The sequence below is a fragment of the Zalophus californianus genome, chromosome 5, assembly GCF_009762305.2.
Source record: "Zalophus californianus isolate mZalCal1 chromosome 5, mZalCal1.pri.v2, whole genome shotgun sequence".
Lineage (NCBI taxonomy): Eukaryota > Metazoa > Chordata > Mammalia > Carnivora > Otariidae > Zalophus > Zalophus californianus.
Genome location: NC_045599.1, coordinates 41,337,036 through 41,357,945, shown reverse-complemented (window position 1 = coordinate 41,357,945; position 20,910 = coordinate 41,337,036). Strand labels below are relative to the sequence as shown.

At 41.7% G+C, this 20,910-nt stretch overlaps 1 protein-coding gene across 1 annotated transcript in view; it reads left to right on the top strand.

Moving 5' to 3' along the window:
* Positions 1-20,243, top strand: part of ANKRD55 (ankyrin repeat domain 55) — a 98,551-nt gene extending 78,308 nt beyond the window's left edge. The window contains exons 8-12 of the mRNA XM_027606092.1: positions 1,749-1,933; positions 6,029-6,196; positions 9,116-9,777; positions 17,475-17,567; positions 19,767-20,243. Coding sequence (XP_027461893.1) covers positions 1,749-1,933; positions 6,029-6,196; positions 9,116-9,777; positions 17,475-17,567; positions 19,767-19,888 — 1,230 coding nt within the window. The 3' untranslated portion in view covers positions 19,889-20,243. The remainder of the gene's footprint in view (positions 1-1,748; positions 1,934-6,028; positions 6,197-9,115; positions 9,778-17,474; positions 17,568-19,766) is intronic.
* Positions 20,244-20,910: the final 667 nt, after the last annotated feature.

Sequence of the window (20,910 nt, the reverse complement as noted above, 5' to 3'; positions counted from 1 at the left end):
CCAGCCCAAAGGAGCACAACACTAAATAACAAATAAAAATCACTGTGACATGTCAAGAAAGACACCAAGAAGGAATAAGCTTGTGCCCTGCTGTGTAGATAGAGGGCTCCATATTTTCATTTTGCCCTGAGCCCCACACATGATGTATCTGGCCCTGGTTGTAGCATTTAACACCCACTGATCAGTCTTCCTGAGAGCTGTGAGGGCTCCTGGCCCTTGGTCCTGCAAGAGGTTTCAGGACTGGTGTCAGCTGCTGTCCCCTCATGCACTGGAAGCACACCCAAGGGGTCACAGTGTAATGGCTCATTGTGAAGCCAGCAGCCAGCTGAGTAATGAGAAATCCGGAGAGCCAGAGAGCCCAGAGTGCAAATAGACAAGGGAGGGAAAGGAAGAGCAAAGGTGAAATGAATGAGTGCCATTCCATGGAACTGTGAAAACCGATTCAAGCTCTAGAACGCAACCTTGGGGGTCACATTAACAGGGTAACAAAGTGGGAAGAAGATCAACAGGAAATTTTACATGGAAAAATGTATCCGGAGGTAGCCGTTGAACAGCGCTTGAAGCACTTCAGAATTACTGCTTTTTAAAAAAATCTCTCTCTCTCTTTTGCCCAGATCTCTGACCCCGGCATGTGGCCCAATGCTGGGCTTCCAGAATAACAACTTGCCTCTCCCATTTCCTTAACTTGCTCTGCATGCCTCTGAGGGACCTCCATTCCACCCATAAGGCCTAGTGCATGGAGTTCCAAGGTCTCTCTGAGGATTCACTGAGAAAATTAAAATGCTAATGAATTATTTGGATTGTTTTATGATATTTCCAGAGATACCAGGAGAATCTGAAAGATAAGACTTTTTATTGCATGATATAAAATGAGAATTTCTTTCATTCGCCCCCGAAGATTGATTGTCATCTTACATTGCAAATGCTCATGCAACGTTTTTTGTTTTTTTTTTTTTGATTTTTCAGGTCAATAAAAGGTACTCAGTACCAGTAATATGCAGATTTTACTTACCTGTTTGTGCAATCTGAAGAGATATAGGACACTCTCTCGAGGAAGAATTGGTGGCTTTTAAGGCTGGAACAGGTTACTTAAAAGAGGGTATAATAGCCTCCCTTCAAAGATAAAAAGTTTATTAGATTTGTATAGAGAGATAGGCCCAATTTACATGGATGCCTGAAGCTCTTTCTTTCTCGTATTTGTTGATTTCTTTATTGATTAGCTACTTAATTATGATCCATTTCCTTTCACCAAGGAGTTTTGGAGATTAAATTTCATGAAATTTGTAGCCATTTGACCATTACTGGATCATCTCAGTCATCATTATGCCACCAGTGAGTACTTCTCATGGTCATTTTGTTAACATGAGAAGTCCCTCTTCCAGCTTCTCAGGGGTCTGCCTCTGCCACAGGCGGGGAAAGAAAGCACAGATTTGAGCAGCAAGTTGCTGGGTAGGTAGCCCCTGCTTGGACCAGCTCCGACGTCCGTCATCTATTCCTGTATTTAACTGAAGTCCTTCTTAGCTGGCTAACCATAGAAGACAACTTAGCTCTGGGGAATCAAAAGTCCCGGCAGTGACAAGAGACTAGTGGGAATGTGTTGGAGGGTTTGATAAAATGTGTTTACTTCCTTTTTGTTTTTCCTTTTCTTTTCGAATTTGTTTTCCTCTTTGTATTTTATCTCAACATGTGTAGACAGGGAAGAGCCCTGGGCTCTTCCTCATGAACTCCCTTTGACCTCTCTTCCCCAGAGTGGAAACAGAACCCTGTGTTCCATCATCCTGAGCCACCACCAGGGTCCGTCCATCATCAACTACGACGACGAGAGTGGGAAGACGTGCGCGCACATTGCCGCAGCCGCGGGCTTCAGTGACATCATTAATGAGCTGGCCAGCGTGCCTGAGTGTAACCTGCAGGCTCTGGATGTGGACGACAGGTATTTGTGGCCACTCAGGACGTGTCGGGGACTCCCAGTCGTCTCCGAAAGCTAATCTTAGAATAAAGAACATGGTGAAGGGGTTATCCTATATGAGTATCTCCTCACTGCCAGTGAGGTTTACCCATGTGCTGGGGACAATAACAACTGCTCTATTTTAGTCAGGGCAGGAAAAATCATTGTTATGGAGAGAAATGCTGTGACTGTACGGTACTGTCAGATTTTCCACCTTTGGCTAAACGTTCTCAGAAGGCTTTCTGTAGGTCAACTTCCTGCTATATGTTCTTTTTTATTCTTAACAGTAAGTCTTATTTTTTTTTCTTCATTCCTGGATTATGTCATAAAGTCAACAAGTTCTTGTTATCCAGACAAGATCATGATAGAGGTTTTGTATTCAGAACCAGATAGGACTTTATCAAGCTTCCCCTCCCATCATTAAAAATATATTGGCAGAGAAAAGGAAGCCAGATCCAGAAAGGGGAAGAGACTTATCTCAGAGGTAGTTAGCATTTAGAGGAAGACTTGGACCCTCGTCTTCCAGAGAACTTTTCATCCACATTGCTTTTCACCCCCATAATCAACTATTAGAGCTTTTCAATTACACTCTTTATCTAATCTTTCTTTTGGTTAAGCATTGACTCAATGGAAATACAAGAATAATATAACAACAAACAAGACTATTGAAAATAAGTGAGAGGCTTACACACTATGTATTTTTTTTTTACCCTCTTGCAACATTAGCCACCTATTTATCTGAACTTCAGATAAACTCCAAGAAGCACCTCCTACTCCCTGATACCTGAAATCCTTGCAACACGGGAAAAATCTTGGATTGCATCTGAGTCTCAGGAGCTGGAGATGGTTAACATGATGACTATAATTAAAATTAAAGTATAGATCATTGAAAGTAGATCTTTTCCTAAGAGCAGATGTTGATCCTGAGCAGGTAAGACAGTAGCGGGACTAAAGTTACATGAAGAGAAAAGGTGAATGATCCAAAAGGTGAAAAAAGCAACACATTTGGGGTGCCTAGGTGGCTCAGTCGTTAAGCGTCAGCCTTCCGCTCGAGTCTTAAGAAAGGAGGGCTGGAGGTGATTAACATAACAATAAAAAATTTAAAAAAAAAAAGAAAGGAGGGCTGGAGAAAGGTTTGCCTAGTTCAGAGTACCTTTAGAACCAGCTCTGAAGAGGGTATTTACCTTTCGGCATCATTACACACTTGGCAAAGAAAATCCAGTTCCGCAAGAACTCAGGAAGAGAGTAACGCCAAGGAGAGAAAAATAGTACAAAAGATAAGGTCCAAGGAGAGTTCAAGGTGAAGTAAAATCTCAAGGAGGATATAGTTCCTGCTCTCAAGCTCTGCTCCTGGGTAGCCTGCGCTGACAGATCCTGCCTTCTGTTTTGTTTCACGTTTTCTGCTTCGTGCAGCTGTGCCTTCACACTGAAACTGTGAGCTTGTCTCAGTAGTAGAATTTTTTCAAAATTTTCATAGGTGTAAGTACCTTAAGCATTTGTAGTAACTGTGATTTCCTGTCTTTTCCTTCTTCGCGGAAAGTGTTTGAAGAAAAGGAAAGAAAAATAAGGCAGTGATTAAAAAAAAAATAGAGGGGAAATGTGGGGGGCCCTAGTCCTCCTAGATATTAAAGTACTTTATAGATCTATGATATTTAAAACATGGTGTAGGGGCGCCTGGGTGGCTCAGTCAGTTAAGCGTCTGCCTTCCGCCCAGGTCATGATCTCAGGGTCCTGGGATCGAGCCCCACATTGGGCTCCCTGCTCCGCGGGAGGTCTGCTTCTCCCTCTCCCGCTCCCCCTGCTTATGTTCCCTCTCTCGCTGTCTCTCTGTCAAATAAATAAATAAAATCTTAAACAAATTAAAATTAAAATAAAACATGGTGTAAATTAGGTACTTCTGGGTCATGTGTGCTGTGCCACGTGACCCAGAAGTACCTTATGTAGCATAATTGTCCCAAGTTTCATCAGCCCCTGGGGTCAGACTTAATACCCAACCCATTTATCTTCAGAAAAGACAGTCTTCTCTCAAGTTCCCCTCCCTACATGTTTCTGGGAATTCTCTAGGGGATGTTTACATGTCCTATAAATCATTCCATAGCTGCTGATACCTCAATCAATGCTGCATGCTCAGAGCCATCATTTCCTGCCATTCAGAGACTACCTCCTCAGCCATCTCTAATGAATTTCTTCTCATCATGGGCTCTGCCCCTCCAACTCTGCACGTGATGGCTGAAACCAGTCTGCTGTGTTTGCAGGAAGTTTAGAGATAAGAAAGGAATTACAGTTGAGATCACTTGAAATTGGATACTACAGATGGCCCACAAAGGCTCTATGTGTATTACTTAGGAGTTGTCTATATACTCCCCTTGTTTTTCCGAAAAATATTTTGTTTCCCCACTGTTCTTCCGGACCTCTTTTTCCATGTTGGTAGTCTGAAGAATTAAAACAGTCAGTCTTCACAGTTGTTGTGAAGAAATATTTCAAGCTGCTCCAAAGTGGGTGGTCATGTGTTGGCAAACCTGACAAAATTGATGTCCAACCCTTCATCTACTGAATTTATTGGCAATATATCCTCTAAACAGGATGGCATAATCTGGCTGGTGCCTCATCCTATTTCATAATAAATACTGTCTGGAGACCTCTCTCAAGTAGGGTGGAATGAATCACATCTGCCACATATTTAAATAAGCACTGTGATTGATCACTATATTGAAAAAAAATATGGTCCTATTAAGTGATCTCAAATTGCTGCCCATAGCATAATCTGAGGTGAAGGATGCTTTGACTGACAGGAGATACAATCCACACCTCAGGGCACTGGCCACACTGGGGACAAGGCTACTCTCCAAATATTAAGGCTCATATACCTTCATAGATTGCCCTTCAGCTGCCTCCATGTCTGAGAGACCACTTGGCTGCCCTTCTGCCCAAGGTTGAGGCCCCACCACAAAGCCGAGGGGAAGCTGTCCATGCCCTTCCTTCCTGCCTCAGGACTGAGCCTTTCCCAGGGCAATTTATAAATTACAGTATTTTCTCCCAGTCTCTTGCTTTTTTTTTCCTAAGAAAATACTGGTTTTACAATTTAATAAAGGCTTAGATACTGATGAATATATACCTACCTTCTGGCTGATGAAGGGCTTTCTAAGCATAAAGTTATGAAAGAAACGAAAGTGAAGAGATGATTAATGTTTTTTTTTAATTTTGTGGAAAATCACTGAAAAATTAAAAGTCAAGTAACAAATTAGAGAAAATGTTTGCAAAAAGATTGATACCTTTAATACATAAAGAGCCCACCTAAATAATAAGAAAAACTAATAATCTAACAGAAAAACAGCCAAAAGACGTTAAGAGTCATTTCAGTGAGGAGACTCAAACGACAAAAATATATTTCAAAATTTCAACCTCGCTATTAAAGAAATGCAAAAGAAAACAACCCTGAAGTATCATTCTGCCTACCAAATTGGCAGAGATTTTTGAAGGCGCCGATAACACTCAGTTTAGGAAGGAATAGGGACCCAGCTGGTAGGTGGCTAAATTGAGTCAGTGTTCTTAGAAGACAGCTTGGCCCTATGCATAAAGAGCCTGAAAATTATCCATAGCCTTTGACCCACTACTTCCTCTTCTCTTTTTTTTTTAAGATTTTATTTATTTATTTGAGAGAGAGAATGAGAGAGAGAGAGCATGAGAGGGGGGAGGGTCCGAGGGAGAAGCAGACTCCCCGCTGAGCAGGGAGCCCAATGCGGGACTCGATCCCGGGACTCCAGGATCATGACCTGAGCTGAAGGCAGTCGCTTAACCAACTGAGCCACCCAGGCGCCCCCACTACTTCCTCTTCTAAGACATTCTCAGGAAGGCCAGAGAAGGCAGAAGGCCAGGGGATGCTTAGAACTGGAGGACAGGCTCCGACAGACACACCATCATCCTGAAGCCCCATCTAATGCTTACTACCACTTCCACGGCGTACATAGCAACGCGTGTTTCAGGCCGTGCCCAGACTTTGAACAGGACCTGTCGCCAGCTAAGCAACCTGGGCCCATGTCTGTGCTCTGACCCTTGTGTTGTTCCCCTGTGGTCCTCCAGGACCCCGCTGCACTGGGCTGCAGCTGCAGGGAAGGCAGACTGTGTCCAGTCACTGCTGGAGCTGGGGATGGACAGCAACCTGCGAGACACCAAGGAGAGCACGCCCCTGGCCTACGCCCTGTACTGCGGCCATGCAGCCTGCATCCGACTCCTCTCCCAGGAGAGCAGGTGAGTGCACCAACAGGCACTGGTTTTCTTCCTCTCAGCGATGTATAAAATTGGTTAAAATTGTTGAACTTGCTGATGTACAAAGCCAGCGCTACCTTAATATTGTCTTTGCCATTGTCTAACAGAGGGTGACATGTTCTCGACTCTGTGGAGCAAAATGATAGTCACGAGCCTGAATCCATCAGCCCTGATGCCCGCTCGACTGGCCCTTCTTTCTTTTTTCTCCCTTTCTTCTTCCCTTTATGCCATGGTCTCTTCATCTTTTTTCCCTAATCAACAATTCTCAAACTTTTTGTTCTCAGGACCCTTTTGCACTTCCAAAAACTGGGAACCCCAGAGAGCTTTTGTGGACATGAGTTATACCTATCGATATTTATGGCATTAGAAATTAAAACAAATTTTAATAAACTATTTAGTTATTCACGTAAAGCAGTAATAACCCCATTACATTTACATGTTGACATAAATACCATGTTTTTAGTTAAAAATAACCTATTCTCCAAAACCAAAAACAAGTTGTTATGAGAATAGCCTAGCTTCACATTGTTTTGCAGATCTCTTTGATATCTTAACAGAAGCCTGATACAGTACAGCTGAACTCCCATATCTACTCCTGTGTTCCATCTCTTGCAATACTTTGTTTTGATTGAAGTGTCTGAAAAAAATCTGGCTTTGCGTAAACATGTAGTTGGAGAAGAGAATGTTTCAGTGGTGTTGTGAGATAATTGTGGATACTTTCCTTTGATATTACACCAAAATTTGACAAGTGTTAGCTTCCTAAATGTTAGTTGCAATGTGGACTGTCGGCATATCAATGAACTTTTTATACTCTGTTGTATCAAAATCCATTAATCTATCTTGCACTTTAAATGGGTTTTATACCCATGCATGACTTTATAACATCTTGCTCTGGTCATTTGGAAAATACTGGTTCAGTTAGTTGTGAATATCTTCCAAGTGACACATTTCATTATACAATTTTTAAAAATCACATTTGTTAATATCACCACTGATCTTATCAGAAAAGACTTTATGTATCAGGAAGCTGTCAAGCTTACAGAGTGCATACAGGTTTTTCAAAATTCTAGTTTTTGCTTGAAAACTGGACTTTTGTCATTGGCGGCAATTCCTGTCAATTGTTCACCTTGAAATGGCAGGCTTATTTTATTCATTTTTGAGAAAATTTCTGCAAATAGCCAACTCCAAATAACCATAGGTTGTCTATGAATCATAAAAATGGTGTTCTGCGAAAAAAAGGAAAGTGTCTGGGTTAGCTGGCAACTCAAACAATTACACAAGTGTTTTGCCTCAAGACAACTGTCATAATTCATTATATAGTGGAATTGCTTATGAGTACTTCCTGTTTTGTCAAAAAATGTATACTCGAAGGTTAATATTTAATAAAATTAATCACTTTTACTGGACATTAATAAGTTAAATGACAATTTTTTTAAATGTAAGTCCATTGATGCTACTGTCTTGATTTGTTCCAAGGAGCTCAATACTTTCACCCACTATCTCAATTGTACCCTTGGAGCAAAAAGCAGCACAGTGAAAAAGACATCTTGATATTATTATGAATATAGTTTTAACCTCACAGAACCCCTGAAGACTATTAGGGACCCCACCCACAGGGTTCAGTGGACCACACTCTGAGACCCCACTGGCCTAAATCATAGTCTGTAACAGAAGGAGGAGAGATTGTAGAAGATACTAATGTAGGATTTAATTCACACCGGGGCATTCTCTACAGGTCCACTTTAGAGAATGTTAGAGATCCCCTGGGGCTCTCTCTGGTAGTATCAGGGGTCCAGAAGTTGTGTTCAATAGTTCAGAAAGCCTAGTGGAAGGTGAAAGAAGGAAGATAAAAATACATCATGGAAGTAAAGATTCAATTACACACTGTGTGACCTGTGAAGAAAAACATGAATTATATGCAGCCAAGTGGTGATGTTTTTCAAATTACAGATTACAATATCTCACTCCGAAAAGTAATGTTGCAGGCTGGCTTTTAGGACATGCACATGGGTCAGGTTTCATCATTAACTCATACCACAGAAAGCACTAAGTCAATTGTGGCCTCAAAAGAGAATAACAGAATTTTCCAAGGAACAAAAACAGAATGGTGCCTCAGGGAAACTCTCCACAGAAGAGGAGCCAGCCGGACAACTGCTGACCTTTTTTTCTTTAGAATTTGCCTGCCCATTGGGCATTGCTCACTTTGCTTCTGCTGCCACGCCCAATCCCTGGCATACACACTTCCTCTTGAGCAGCTGAAGCCCAGACAAAAGCTTCTTCCCTTGGTTTCCCTTAGTATACTTTTTTTAAAAGTATTTTTTCAATAGGAAATTCAGTAAAAACTGAAAGGGAAGAGAAGAACGTCCAAATAGCATAAAACGGGCCAGCTTCCTGAAGTAGATAATGTCCGAGCTCTGCCCAGATCTGCTGGGATCTCTTTCGGAGAAAGCCCAAACCACACTTCCCCCACCTCTGCGAGCACACCCCACTCCCACTAGTTGAAGCCTCAACTCACGGTTGGCCTTCATCTCTGTGACTTAAAACTTACACTCCCACTGACTGTCTTGAGAAGTGAGGTTCAGCTGAAAGGAGATTCTCTAGAGGTAAATTTTGTGAAAGGACAGCTCCTGAGGAACTAAGAGGAATCTAAGAAATAAATGGGCCGAGAAGTGACTATGGCAAGGAAGGGAGTGACAAAGGGTGTTGCAAGTTCCTCCACGTCACCTTTGAACTTGACACAGCTTTGGGGTGTCTTTGGATGACCTCAGACAACCTTCTCAAGCAGATGGAACAGAAGGAGGTTTTTTGGGGTTTTTTTTTGTTTTTTTTTGTTTTTTTGGTTGGGGATTGTCTCCATTTCCTATCTTCTCATAGCATCCTTGTTATTTTATATCCCCATAGAACAGAGCCTACTCGACTCCTTCCTTCCCAGAACAGTAGACCCCAGAAGAAGGAGGGACGATTCAGCATGCTCAACCAAATCTTCTGCAAAAACAAAAAAGAAGAGCAGAGGGCCTATCACAAGGATCACAGCAGGGACCGACACAGGGGGGAGCACACCTCGGAAGTTGATGACATCATCACCACCTTCGACAGCATCCCGGAGACCAACTGCCAAGAAGAGCCTGGTGATCAGGTGGCTATGATCGACTTTAAGAAGCGGACCTCGGAGAATTCAAAGTATCTCTTGCCAGAAAAGAAGCCTCTGGCCCATAAAGGGCTTCCACCAATCAGGACGCAGAGTCTCCCACCCATCACCCTGGGCAATAACTTCCTGATGGCTTCCCAGGGGGCCACTTCCCAAGCTGGCCTGAGCTCCCGTACTCATCAGATGGCCCAGCGATCTCAGAAAAGCCGAAGTGAGCAGGACTTACTGCACAACAGAACTGGCTGCCAGACATTGCTAGATAACCCCTGGAGAGGTGATTCTAACCAGGTGTTCTGTAAGGCTTGGACTGTGTCTTCTTCTGATAAGCTGCTAGACAGATTGCTCACCAGCAGGTCTGGTCACCAGGAGGTCTTGGGGCTGCCCCATCTTCCTCACCTACACAATCCTTCATCAGGTATTGTCCTTGCTTCCTTCTCCCTCATTCTGGGCAAGCTCTCTCTATGTGAGAAATGTTTCCTACAGTTCTGGGTGAGGAACTGGCCTGACAGTAGTAGCCTAGAGGGCAGAGCCAGAACAAAATGGTGATTAGGGCCAACTTTTTTCCTTGAATCCATTGGATTCAAGATCTCCAGGCTGTGGAAGCATTCTGCTTTTCCACCCTGAGAGCAGTCATCATGTTGAAGTATGTGCCTTCTCATCTTCCCAGCAAATGTGTGGTGACTGGCAGATTCGAGAGGGAATATTAGTATTTCCGGTAGCAAAGGTTCTTAACCAGGGGTAAGTGGCAAAATCAGTTATGAGGGGTTGATTTGTTCGTGTGATGGCTTGTTTTTAAATCAGGTGTTCAATCCCTACTCCAGACCTACTGAAGCAAAATCTTGGTGAGGGAAGAGGGAAAATGGCAATGCTTTCTGTGTATCCACGTAGAAAGGAGACACATTCACACATTAATGGTTCAAGTCTCCACACATTCCAAAGGCTCACATTGCATTTCTCCCACCTGTCTCTTTCCCCAGCTACATGGCACCCCACATCAAAACTACTGATGTTATTTTTTGTTTACTCTTCCAGAGATGTTTTATACATGTGTCTGTGCACACACATATACACACACACGAAATATTTATACATAAGTACATATCCCCCTTTTAAATAAATGTATCATACTAAAGAATTTGTTTTTATACACATACAAACAATATATATGTATCTAATCACCCCTTTTAAATAAATGTATCACACTAAAACATTTATTTTTATTTTTTAAATGGTCCACAGGTGATTCTGATGCACACCAGAGAAAGGGAACCATTGTTGTAAAGCAGAGGCTACAAAACAGCTTCCCAAATTAGTTCATCACCACCATGTCTTGTTTTGTTTTCAAGTGAGTTAATTGCTAATGTTTAAAAATCATGAAGTTTTACATAAAAATCGAAAATTCTAGCTTCTCTTGAGAAATTAAAAAGTCAGGCAACACTGAACCCAAATCCCACTTGGTCATAATTGGCTGGATGTGAATAACCACAGTCCCCTTCAACACCAGTTGGACGTTCCTGTCCCCAGTTCAGCGCAAAATCCACCACACTCCCTAGTATCTCTCCGTGGAATGTCAGTTGTTTTTATCCACGGGTTTCTGTTGTTTTTCTTATAGTAGGGTCGAGAGGGAGAAAAAATGATGTATCTTGAACCCCTATTTCTGTCAAACACAGAAGAAGGAAAGACCAAGAGGAGGAACATATGTATTTGGAAATGTAAAATATTCCTTTGTATTTAATATGCAGCATGAGTCTGGCTCTCTTCCCTCATTTCTGGGTGCCTGGTGTCTGAAACATGTAAGGTAGAGTATGGCTCCCCACATACAGATTTATATGTACTGAAGCACAGGATAAATATGGATGAGCACAAGAAGGCTATTTCCCAGTATCTGAGAAAAACTCCACCCAACATTTTACTTCCTCCACAAAGCACTAAAGTATGTGGTTAGTGGCACAGGTAGTGTTTTTGCTTTGGTTCTACAGAGGATAAAGGAAGGAAAGATACTGGTCTTCATTTTTTTGGACACTTTAGTGGCCTCCAGGGCCTCAACCCAGCCTCCTTTCTGGATTTGGTCCTGTCCTGGCTAATAACCTTCTCTCTCTTTTTTTTTTTTTTAAAGATTTTATTTATTTATTTGAGAGAGAGAGAATGAGAGAGAGAACACATGAGAGGGGGGAGGGTCAGAGGGAGAAGCAGACTCCCCGCTGAGCAGGGAGCCCGATGCGGAACTCCATCCAGGGACTCCAGGATCATGACCTGAGCCGAAGGCAGTCGCTTAACCGACTGAGCCACCCAGGCGCCCAATACCTTCTCTTTTGAAAAGCTTTTGAAATTTGTGAAAATCCTCTTCTTTTTCTGTTCCCAGGACAGCCTTGGTCTGTCTTTTCTCTGTCAGTTATGACTGGGCTCAGCTGCCTATAACAGAAACCAAAGTAGCAGTGGCTTCAATAACATTGGGGAATTTATTGCTGTCACGAGAAAGAAGTCTGAAGTAGGCAGTTCCCAGGTGCTCCATCATCACCAAAGGTCTAGGTTCCTTCCATCTGCGTGCTCCACAGCTTCTGTTATGGCTAACTAGAGAAGGAGGAAAGGAGCACAGAGAGGGGAAAAATGGATATGCCCCCAGCTGAATCAGCTCTCAATAACTATGTCCCCCATGTCTCTCTCACATCTCATTGGCCAGAACTCTAGTCACATGGTCATGCCTATCTGCAAGGGAGGCTGGGAATTGTAGTCTTTTATCTCGGCACACGGCTGTCCCTCGAAAATTGGATTTTTGTTTCAAAGAGGGAAGAGAATAGATATTGGATCGTGAACTAGTAAATTCTGTCACTGGTGCCATCTAAAACCTTCTATATTATTGGAAATAAAAGGAAATTCAATAACTTGCTTTGAAAATTTGCTTCATTTGCCAGTGAGGTAACTTGAATAGTCCTGGGGTTGCAGAATAGCAGAAAAGAAGCAACAAAATTCTCCAAGGGAATCTTAAATAATTAGCTGTGGCACATCAAAGCATTTATTTTTTCAAACCAATGTTTTTAAGCACTGATAATAACTAGGAGTCATTCTAGGCAACTGAGTTGTGATAAGATAAATCTCCCAAGAATCTTCAGCCTATAAATGAATTTTTAAAGATATGGATTCACTAAAATGATTGTGCAACTGACTTTTAAGCAATTTTCTTCTCATGTTTAGATAGGAGATTATATGGTCTTTATAATGGTTAGAGTCTCTGTCATTCTAATTTGTCAAGAGGCAGAATACTCCAGTGGTTAAAACATCTGGGTTTAAATTCTAGCCCTGTCACTTACTTGCTGCTACTTAATCTCTCTGGGCTTTTGTTTCTTCACCTGAAAAAAACCGGGAGGAAAGACCTAACATAGGACTGGGCGTTGCTGTTAAGATTAAGAGAGTAAAGTACTTAGAACAGTGATTTGAATATAGTATTATACACACACAGAAGTATTTGGGTTTTTGTTTTTTGTTTTAAAAAACCATGTGCCAGGCCCTATACCAAGCACTATGCTTCAGATACAAGGTAGAAATGACCTTGTTTTAAAGATAATGAAATTTAAGTAAATGTGCCAGTCAATTGCTTCGTTGCTTTCACATCTAGTCTTTTCCCTCCAGCTCTCTTCTGTCTCTCAGGGAACAACCTTCATAGACTCCCTTGAAGCTGCGTCCAGGTACTTTGGCCAAGTCCCAGGAGGCACGGCAGAAGAGGAAGACTAGGAGAATGAGGGAAAGCAGTGTAGTTGTACACAATGTCCCTCGGCTTCCTCTGGAAGCCCCAACAGCGGTTCCATCCTCTCCTTCCTGCTCCCCGCCCCCCACACACAGCTGCTCACTGGGGCTCTGGCCCCCACGATCTTCTACCTCCTCTTCCTCTCATCTCACCAGCCTAAGGGGGGGTTGCTTTTTTTTTTTTTTTTTTCCATATAACAGCTCATCTCTGGATTGTCCTTCTACCCTCTCTTCATTTGGCTTCTTAGCTTTTCTATCGCAGACATAACCAACAGTTTGTACGAAATTCCCTCTGTTTGAAAGACCAGGAGAGGTCTCTTTTTTCCTGGATGAGTCCTCATTGATAAAGCAAGACATGTCATCTCTCTGAGCGAGTTTCTAACTCATCCAGAGGCTGAGACCATTGTGTCTCCTGAGGCCCTTTTCAGTTATAATTCACATGGCCTAGAATAGTTAAAATGGTTTGCTCAAAGTCTTACAACTGATTAATGACATAATCAGCACTCGAACCCAGATCTCCTAAATAGCAAGTATCACCATGGCAATGTATTTCTCTCCTGAAATCTCAAAGTCCAGTTTGTTAGTATATTTACCAATTTACCCACAGTGCAATTTGCTTAGAAATTACGTTGTCCTTCCCAAAACAAAAAGATTTTCCTGTCTTACGGATTTTATTTTTGTGGACATTTTTAACCCAATTTGAAATGTTGTTTTTAGAACTACTGAGGCTTCTGGACTACAGTTATGAGGGTTCACTTAAGTGGTTTAAGTTGTTTATCTAGCACATTTCAACAATGATCTCCCATATTTGATATGAAGTCTAATACGAGAAAGCAGTTGGATACTGTAAGTCATACCACTGCACCCACCACTGATTTGAACTTGGATAGTCCCTTTAGCTTTGGATTTTCTCTTTTCCTGCCCTAGCGTTTAGTAGAAATAATAGGGTCTAGCAGTGCTACTGTTTGAATTCCTGGCAGCCAATATCCTGTGCTTGCATCAGCAACTCTGAACATTTAGCTGTAATGATTATTACTTAACATTCACTGAGACCTGTCAGTGGGCTAGATGGAGAGAGATGCGGGATGAGGCACTTAACCTAATGAGGAAATTTGGAGCACATCAGCTTAATTCATTGTGAGCAGCTTTCAGAGAAAATGGAACAGAAAGCTCTGTGGTGTTTGCTACCAGCCTGGTTATTTAGAAGCCATCACACGGAAAGTAAGAAAGTACTTGCTTCCCTTCTCCTTCAAGAGAGAACTTCCTTCTCCCCAGTTTTCTAGACTATCCCAGCAGCAGTGTGCTCTCCTCCCTGATCCTGTAGGATCTGATCCTGTGACCCCTCTGTTTAAACTCATCAGAGGTGCTGCGTCTTTTCCAGGACAAAGGTCAGATTCTTTAGCTGGTAGACAAAATGCTCCCAGCATGACTGGACCTCGCTTCCCATTCTCAGTGTCTGTGCCTCACATCTCCTATCCTTTCTCCCGTCCCCTTGAACACTTCCTTGAATATCTCTCAGTTCCCTGATAACTCATACCTTTCACTCTGTGGCATCGGTGCCCATGTTATTTATACCTTCTGTCCACTGTGTGCTTCACAGATTTGTACAGTCTTTTACAGAACCAGCTCAAAAGCCACCCTGTCTCGAAGTCACCCTGACATCTGTAGGAGCTGTGGTTCTTTCTTACTATGAACCATAAAAGAACAGCTCCACCTTGTTGAGCCTCCTGTGGGGCAGATAGTGAAGTGCATACTTCCCCTTTGACAGCACTTCGGGAGTTCTTAATGCCCATTCTGGAAATGAGGAAATGGAGGCCCAGAGAGTTTAGCCCACCTGCTTAAGGTCACAGAGCTAGGTAGGAAGTGACAGAGCAGACATTCAGGTGAGCTCTGTGGGATTCAAGATACCTTCACCTCTCTAGACACCTCCTTCCTATGTGATGCCCTCACACCACCACGCTTGGGCTCCAAAAGAATAAGTTAACCCGTTTTTCTTCCAACATACACTGTAATCCCCTCCTGAGCACCTTGCCTTGTCCACTTTGTGCTCTAGGCTCAGGAATACAGTGAATACACAATAGATAAGTGCTGAATTTCTTTAGTTGCTTAACTAAATTCCTTTGTTTAACTGTGAAAACCCCTCCTGCCTTTTGAATCTAGGACAGTGGTCCTTGACCCTGTCCCCAAGGGCTGGACGCTCCCCGAGGTGCCTGCAGCACAGATAAAAGAGCTCTGGGCTGTGCACAGCTCCACCCTGTCCTTCAAAACTGAGCCAAATGCCAGTGCAGAATGAAGTCAAGCTCTCCCCCCACCTCCCAAATCACTGCCACGTCCCCTTTCTGCCCATCTCACATCCTGTCAAAATGGCTTTGGCTGCTAGGAAGGCAGGATGGTCTCTATGTCAGACACACCTAAGTTGGAGCCCAGGCTCTGTCACTTTCCATTATGTGACCCTGAGCACATTTGAGAACTCCTCCAAGCCAGGGTCCTCATTTGTAAAATGGGGGTGATAATGGTATCTATGTCACAAGGGAAAGTGATTGTTAAGATTCAATGAAATCATGCCTATAGCATTCAGCCCAGTCTCTGACAGTCATAAGTTCTCAGTAAACATTATCCATAATTATCATGATCTCATTTCTTGGTTTTGCAAATTTCTGCTCAAATGTTCATGGATAAATAAGGTATGACTTGATATGGGTACTTGCTGTAATTACTTACTGTTATTCTACTCAGGGATGTTTTCTTTTTAAATAGTAGCTTATGAAGTTATTTGACCTTTAGCATACAAAGGAATAAAAATATAATATCCACCAGAGAGACTGGAAATTTTGCTCAATTTTCATCAGATGGCAGTGCTCAGATGTCTGCCCTTACAATATGTCATCGGACTCCCCTACGCAGATGGACAGTGGATCTTGGCTAATGCTTTTTTTCCCCCTTATTCTAAGGAGTACTTCGCCCAAGCAGAAGAATTAAACCCATGAGCAGTCCTATAGTTGTTTTGATTCTTACAAGACTATGAGGCAAAAGATCGAATGAATACATTCTCCACTCTCCAGGAGATCATGTTAAACACTTCACAGAATAAAACTGTAATAATTACTAATGTTTCTTGAGCATTAACCTTGTAAGCTAAATGCTTTACATTTGTTCTCCTACTTAATTTTTTTTATTTATTTATTTGAGAGAGAGAGAATGAGAGATAGAGAGCACGAGAGGGAAGAGGGTCAGAGGGAGAAGCAGACTCCCGGCCGAGCAGGGAGCCCGATGTGGGACTCGATCCCGGGACTCCAGGGTCATGACCTGAGCCGAAGGCAGTCGCTTAACTGACTGAGCCACCCAGGCACCCAGTTTTCCTATTTAATTTTTATGACAAGTGATAAAGACAGATACAATTATTTTCACCATTTTGTATATCAGGAAATTGAAGTTTAGAGAGGGAGCATCTCTTGCCCAAGCTGGCAAACGAGTCTAATCCTGTCCCATTTGGTCAACTATTTAAAAGGACCTAAATAACTTGGGTATTCGTTTCTATTTTCAGATATTTAGATCGCTCTTTTATAATCAGTAGTGTGTTGATAAATATTTAACAGCTGGCTCTCCAGGAGAAAGATCCGTGCTTGCTGATTTCCATGGTGTAAATACTTCTACCTTGACCGATGCCTAGCCACCACTGTGATGTCAACCCCCTCGCTAAAGTCCTGCAATTTTCACCATCGGTTCCCAGGAGCCAGTACACATGGCTCCAGCACAGCACTGCTTATAGCCTATAGTAGAGAATAGCCACCTCCCAGGTGACTTCACCCAGATCCCATCTTCTAGGGCAGTGATGCTCAATCCTATTGCACACTAGAATCCCTTGGGAACTGATAAAAATCTGATGCCCTATTCCAGCACCAGAGATTCTCTTTTAATTGATCTGGGGTTTGGCTAGGGCAGCAGTGTTGTGGTTTTTTTTTAAACTCCTCAGATAATTCCTATGTGCAACCAGCATTGAGAAACACTGATCTAGAAAAATATATCTCACTTATCTGTGTCATTCACCACAGATTTGATTGATATACTTTATACCCTATTTTATTTTTTCAAACTTTTAAGTTTTATAGAGTGGGTGGCCAACTGTGCTTGTTTGTAAAATTTTATTTCAATTAATTTATTCAAGTTGATTTCCCACATCTTTTTCTTTCACTGAAACAGTGACTGGCATATAATAGAAACTCAATAAAGCGTAGCTGTTATGATTTTGGTTCTTGTTAGCATCTTAAACTCGGCGATCTCTTAACAACTTCATATTCTCTTATCCATTGGATTTTACGATTCACCCTTGGTTATGTCTCAAATGATTGATACCATTCTGTTTGTCCCCAGGACAAAATTTTCAGCATTTCTCCCCAAACAGAGCCCAGATCAGGGACCTTCCTATCACTCGGAACAACCTAGCTCCCCTGCCAGACCAAAAATGTAAGTATTATGAATCTTCTTCAGCTTCCTTTGCAAGTGTTAACATGTCTAGACGCAACTAACTCTTATTTCAGTTTACTTTCATTTTTTGAGAGAACATCAGGCGCCAAAACTTGTAAATTACAGGAAAATACAAGAGAAGCAGTCTTTAAAGCTTCATCCAAGTTGGTAATGCTTGTTTAGGAAAAAAAAAAAAAAGAAACTCCCTCCCTTGAGGAATTTTTGTGTTTGGATTGTAAAAACAATGACTGAAGTTTATTTAGCTATGTACTATTTAATGTGTTTAAGAGCTTTAAAAATTCTTCTCTTAAGACTGGTCTCTTGACATTGGTTTCCTTACTATAATGAACAGGTACAAATATGTGTCATTCCTGTACTCAGAAGCTATGCATCCCTAAACAGAAAGGAATAATCATGTAGATGCTGTTCATATTGCTTTTGACATTATTGATTTATTTTATAATATTTTGTACAAAAATTTCTTACAATATAAAATATTAAATATAGTCCGTTCAGCAGTGATCTTCAAGTCTGAGTGTATTTAAAGTATTACCTGGGATGCTTGTTATAAAGTAGATTTCTGGGCCCCACACCCCAGAAATTCTGAGTTTGTATATCCTCATATCTGTAGTAGGAGGCAGGTTCTATTATTATTCCTATTGTACAGATGAGAAAACTGAGTTCAGAGAGGTTACATGATTTGCCCAACATTACCTAGGTAGTAAGTAGCAGAGCCGGGAGCAAAACTGTAAGACAAAGAGTCAGCTGACTCATGCAAACAAGTAATACTGGATTCTAATTGCCTTCCTTTCCTTTTCTTTCTATCCCAGCCCCGTCATTTATAACAGGTATGCGAGCATGCACGTACTCTCTCTCTCTCTCTCTCTCTCTCTCTTTGCTGTCTCTCTCCATACCCTCGTAATTGGAGAGGTTGGATGATTTAAGAGCTGCCCTGTTTCAGACAAGTTTCTTTTTTTTTAAAAGATTTTATTTATTTGAGAGAGCGAGAATGAGAGAGAGAGAGAGAGAGAGAGAGCACACATGAGAGGGGGAGGGTCAGAGGGAGAAGCAGACTCCCCGCTGAGCGGGGAGCCCGATGTGAGACTCGATCTCGGGACTCCAGGATCATGACCTGAGCCGAAGGCAGTCGCTTAACCGACTGAGCCACCCAGGCGCCCTCAGACAAGTTTCTTAACCTTCAGTTTCCTCCCTTAGCCTATAAGTGCCAGCCTGATAAAGTTGTTGGGAGGATTACATGAGGTAACATATGGAAAACACTGGCAACTGTTTGCATGGAATAAATATCCAACATGTCTTTTCTGTCCCAGGCTGTAGTTTGGAAGGGACCAGTCAAGAATTCTAGGATTCCTTAGGTAAAAACAGTGAACCGTGGGGTCTTAGTAAAACCCTATCCTTCTGCAGAGAAGGAAAGGGAGAGGTGGAGATATATGCCCAAACTCACACAAAGAGTTTGTAGCTGAAACCAAAATCTCTTCCTTAACAGATCCATTCCTCTGCTTTGACTGATTTGTGTAAAAGTGAGGGTTTGGGATGGTGTGAATTCAATCACTGGATGAAATTCAAGCCTGAAGTTGTCTTTAAGCAGAAATGACTCACAAAGATACCTAATTAACTAGTCACTTGGCCTTGAATCCTGGTAGGGCTTGGAGAAGCCAGAGAGGGGGTTTTCTTTGGCAGAGCCCAGGAGCTTTTTGCTCTTCATAATTAAATGTACAGAGAGAAGCAAAGATAAAGATCTTTGATCGACTTCAGCTCTATGAAAAAGAACTGGAAAGGTACAGAGGACTTTTCCTAAGAGAACCCCGAGAACCTTTTGAGGTTCGCATAAAAGGGTAGTACAGATGTCTTGGGGCTCATTTAGAGCGTTATGCTGACTTGGCCATCAACAGCTACTCCACCCCAGGAAAAGAGAGCTCTGCCAGGCACGCAAGGCCCAATCATGTTTTGATCAAACTTGGCCCTGTCTTGTATTTGTGCACATTTGACATCCCTGATGACTTGTGGGAAGCCTGAATGGATACAGAGACACAGCTTTATCCTGCAGCCGGGCTCTGAATGAGACAAGCTCCTTATAAATGCCTCCACTCCTTCAGAAATAACCTCGTTCTCCCACAGCCATTCCTCAGACTCCGAGAGAAGCAAATGTTGAAAGTCTCTTGTTCTATCCTTTCTCCCTAGTTCTATCTGGAGGACCTCTGCGGACCAACCGAGTGCTTCCTGCTATTCCAAGCCAACGGGGACACAACACAGCAGCCGAAGACAGTGAAAACCTGGCCAATCCCGCCACTGATGAAAATTAACTGTGGGTCCCTGGTTGTAAAAATAGAGATTATATATATTTTCAACTGTCAAAGGATGAGATTACTCTAGTTTGTGAGAACAAAGACTGATTTAGTAAATTGCGTTCTAGAAGCCATTCACAGTTTTATAACATTCCAATGATATTTCCCAAATAAGCGCTTGGAATCTTTGATTGTATATATATTTTAAGTCTGTGAGTTTCTGTGATGTCTCCATGCCAAAATAAAAAGTCACAATATGTTATCAGCAGGGAAACTTTGCTATGTTTGGTTTGCATTGTGGTGTCAGCAGATTTTTTTTTTCCCTGAATGATTTTGTTTTAAAAATGTATGCTTTGCTGAATAAAAAAACAACAGAAAAGCTGTTGTTTCCATACTTTTTCTTCACATTTATTGCAATTCTACCTTAGGTTGATGAAACTTAATTAAAATTAAAGTAGCAAATTCCTTTAATCAGAGTTTATAGCTTTTAAATGTACAGGCTTCTGTAAAATATTTTCTAATATCTTCTCATCCTGGCTGCAGCCCAAATCGTTTGCCAATGTTTATGTATCTTCTTTGTTATTTGATTATTTCCACTTATTGTCATTTTTAGATATGATTGTTCTAATAGTGAGAATATCATGTGAGTTGGAAGGGTCTACATCCTGGCTTAACAGAATGAGATAGGCATTTCTCATACATTCCTCAAATACTCTATGTATTTAATCATTCTTTTTTCTGTTTGAAAATAATGGTATCTGCCTACTCAAGACATTCCCAAACTTATGACTTAGTAAAGTTTGAAAGACTACTACTAACTGTAGATCTTACTAAGATGTTTGTGTGTTGTTTGGACTGATTTAAATTTCAAGGTCTAGTCATATAAGATTATAGTCATTCCGTGTTATTTCTAAGCCTATATTTTATTCTGTAGATATCTCAAGTACAATGCTTGCCATTTTATAACAACATTATTTGTTGATTATTATTATTATTATTAACTAAATAGCAGCTCCTCTGAGGCCAAATCATAGTTCTTT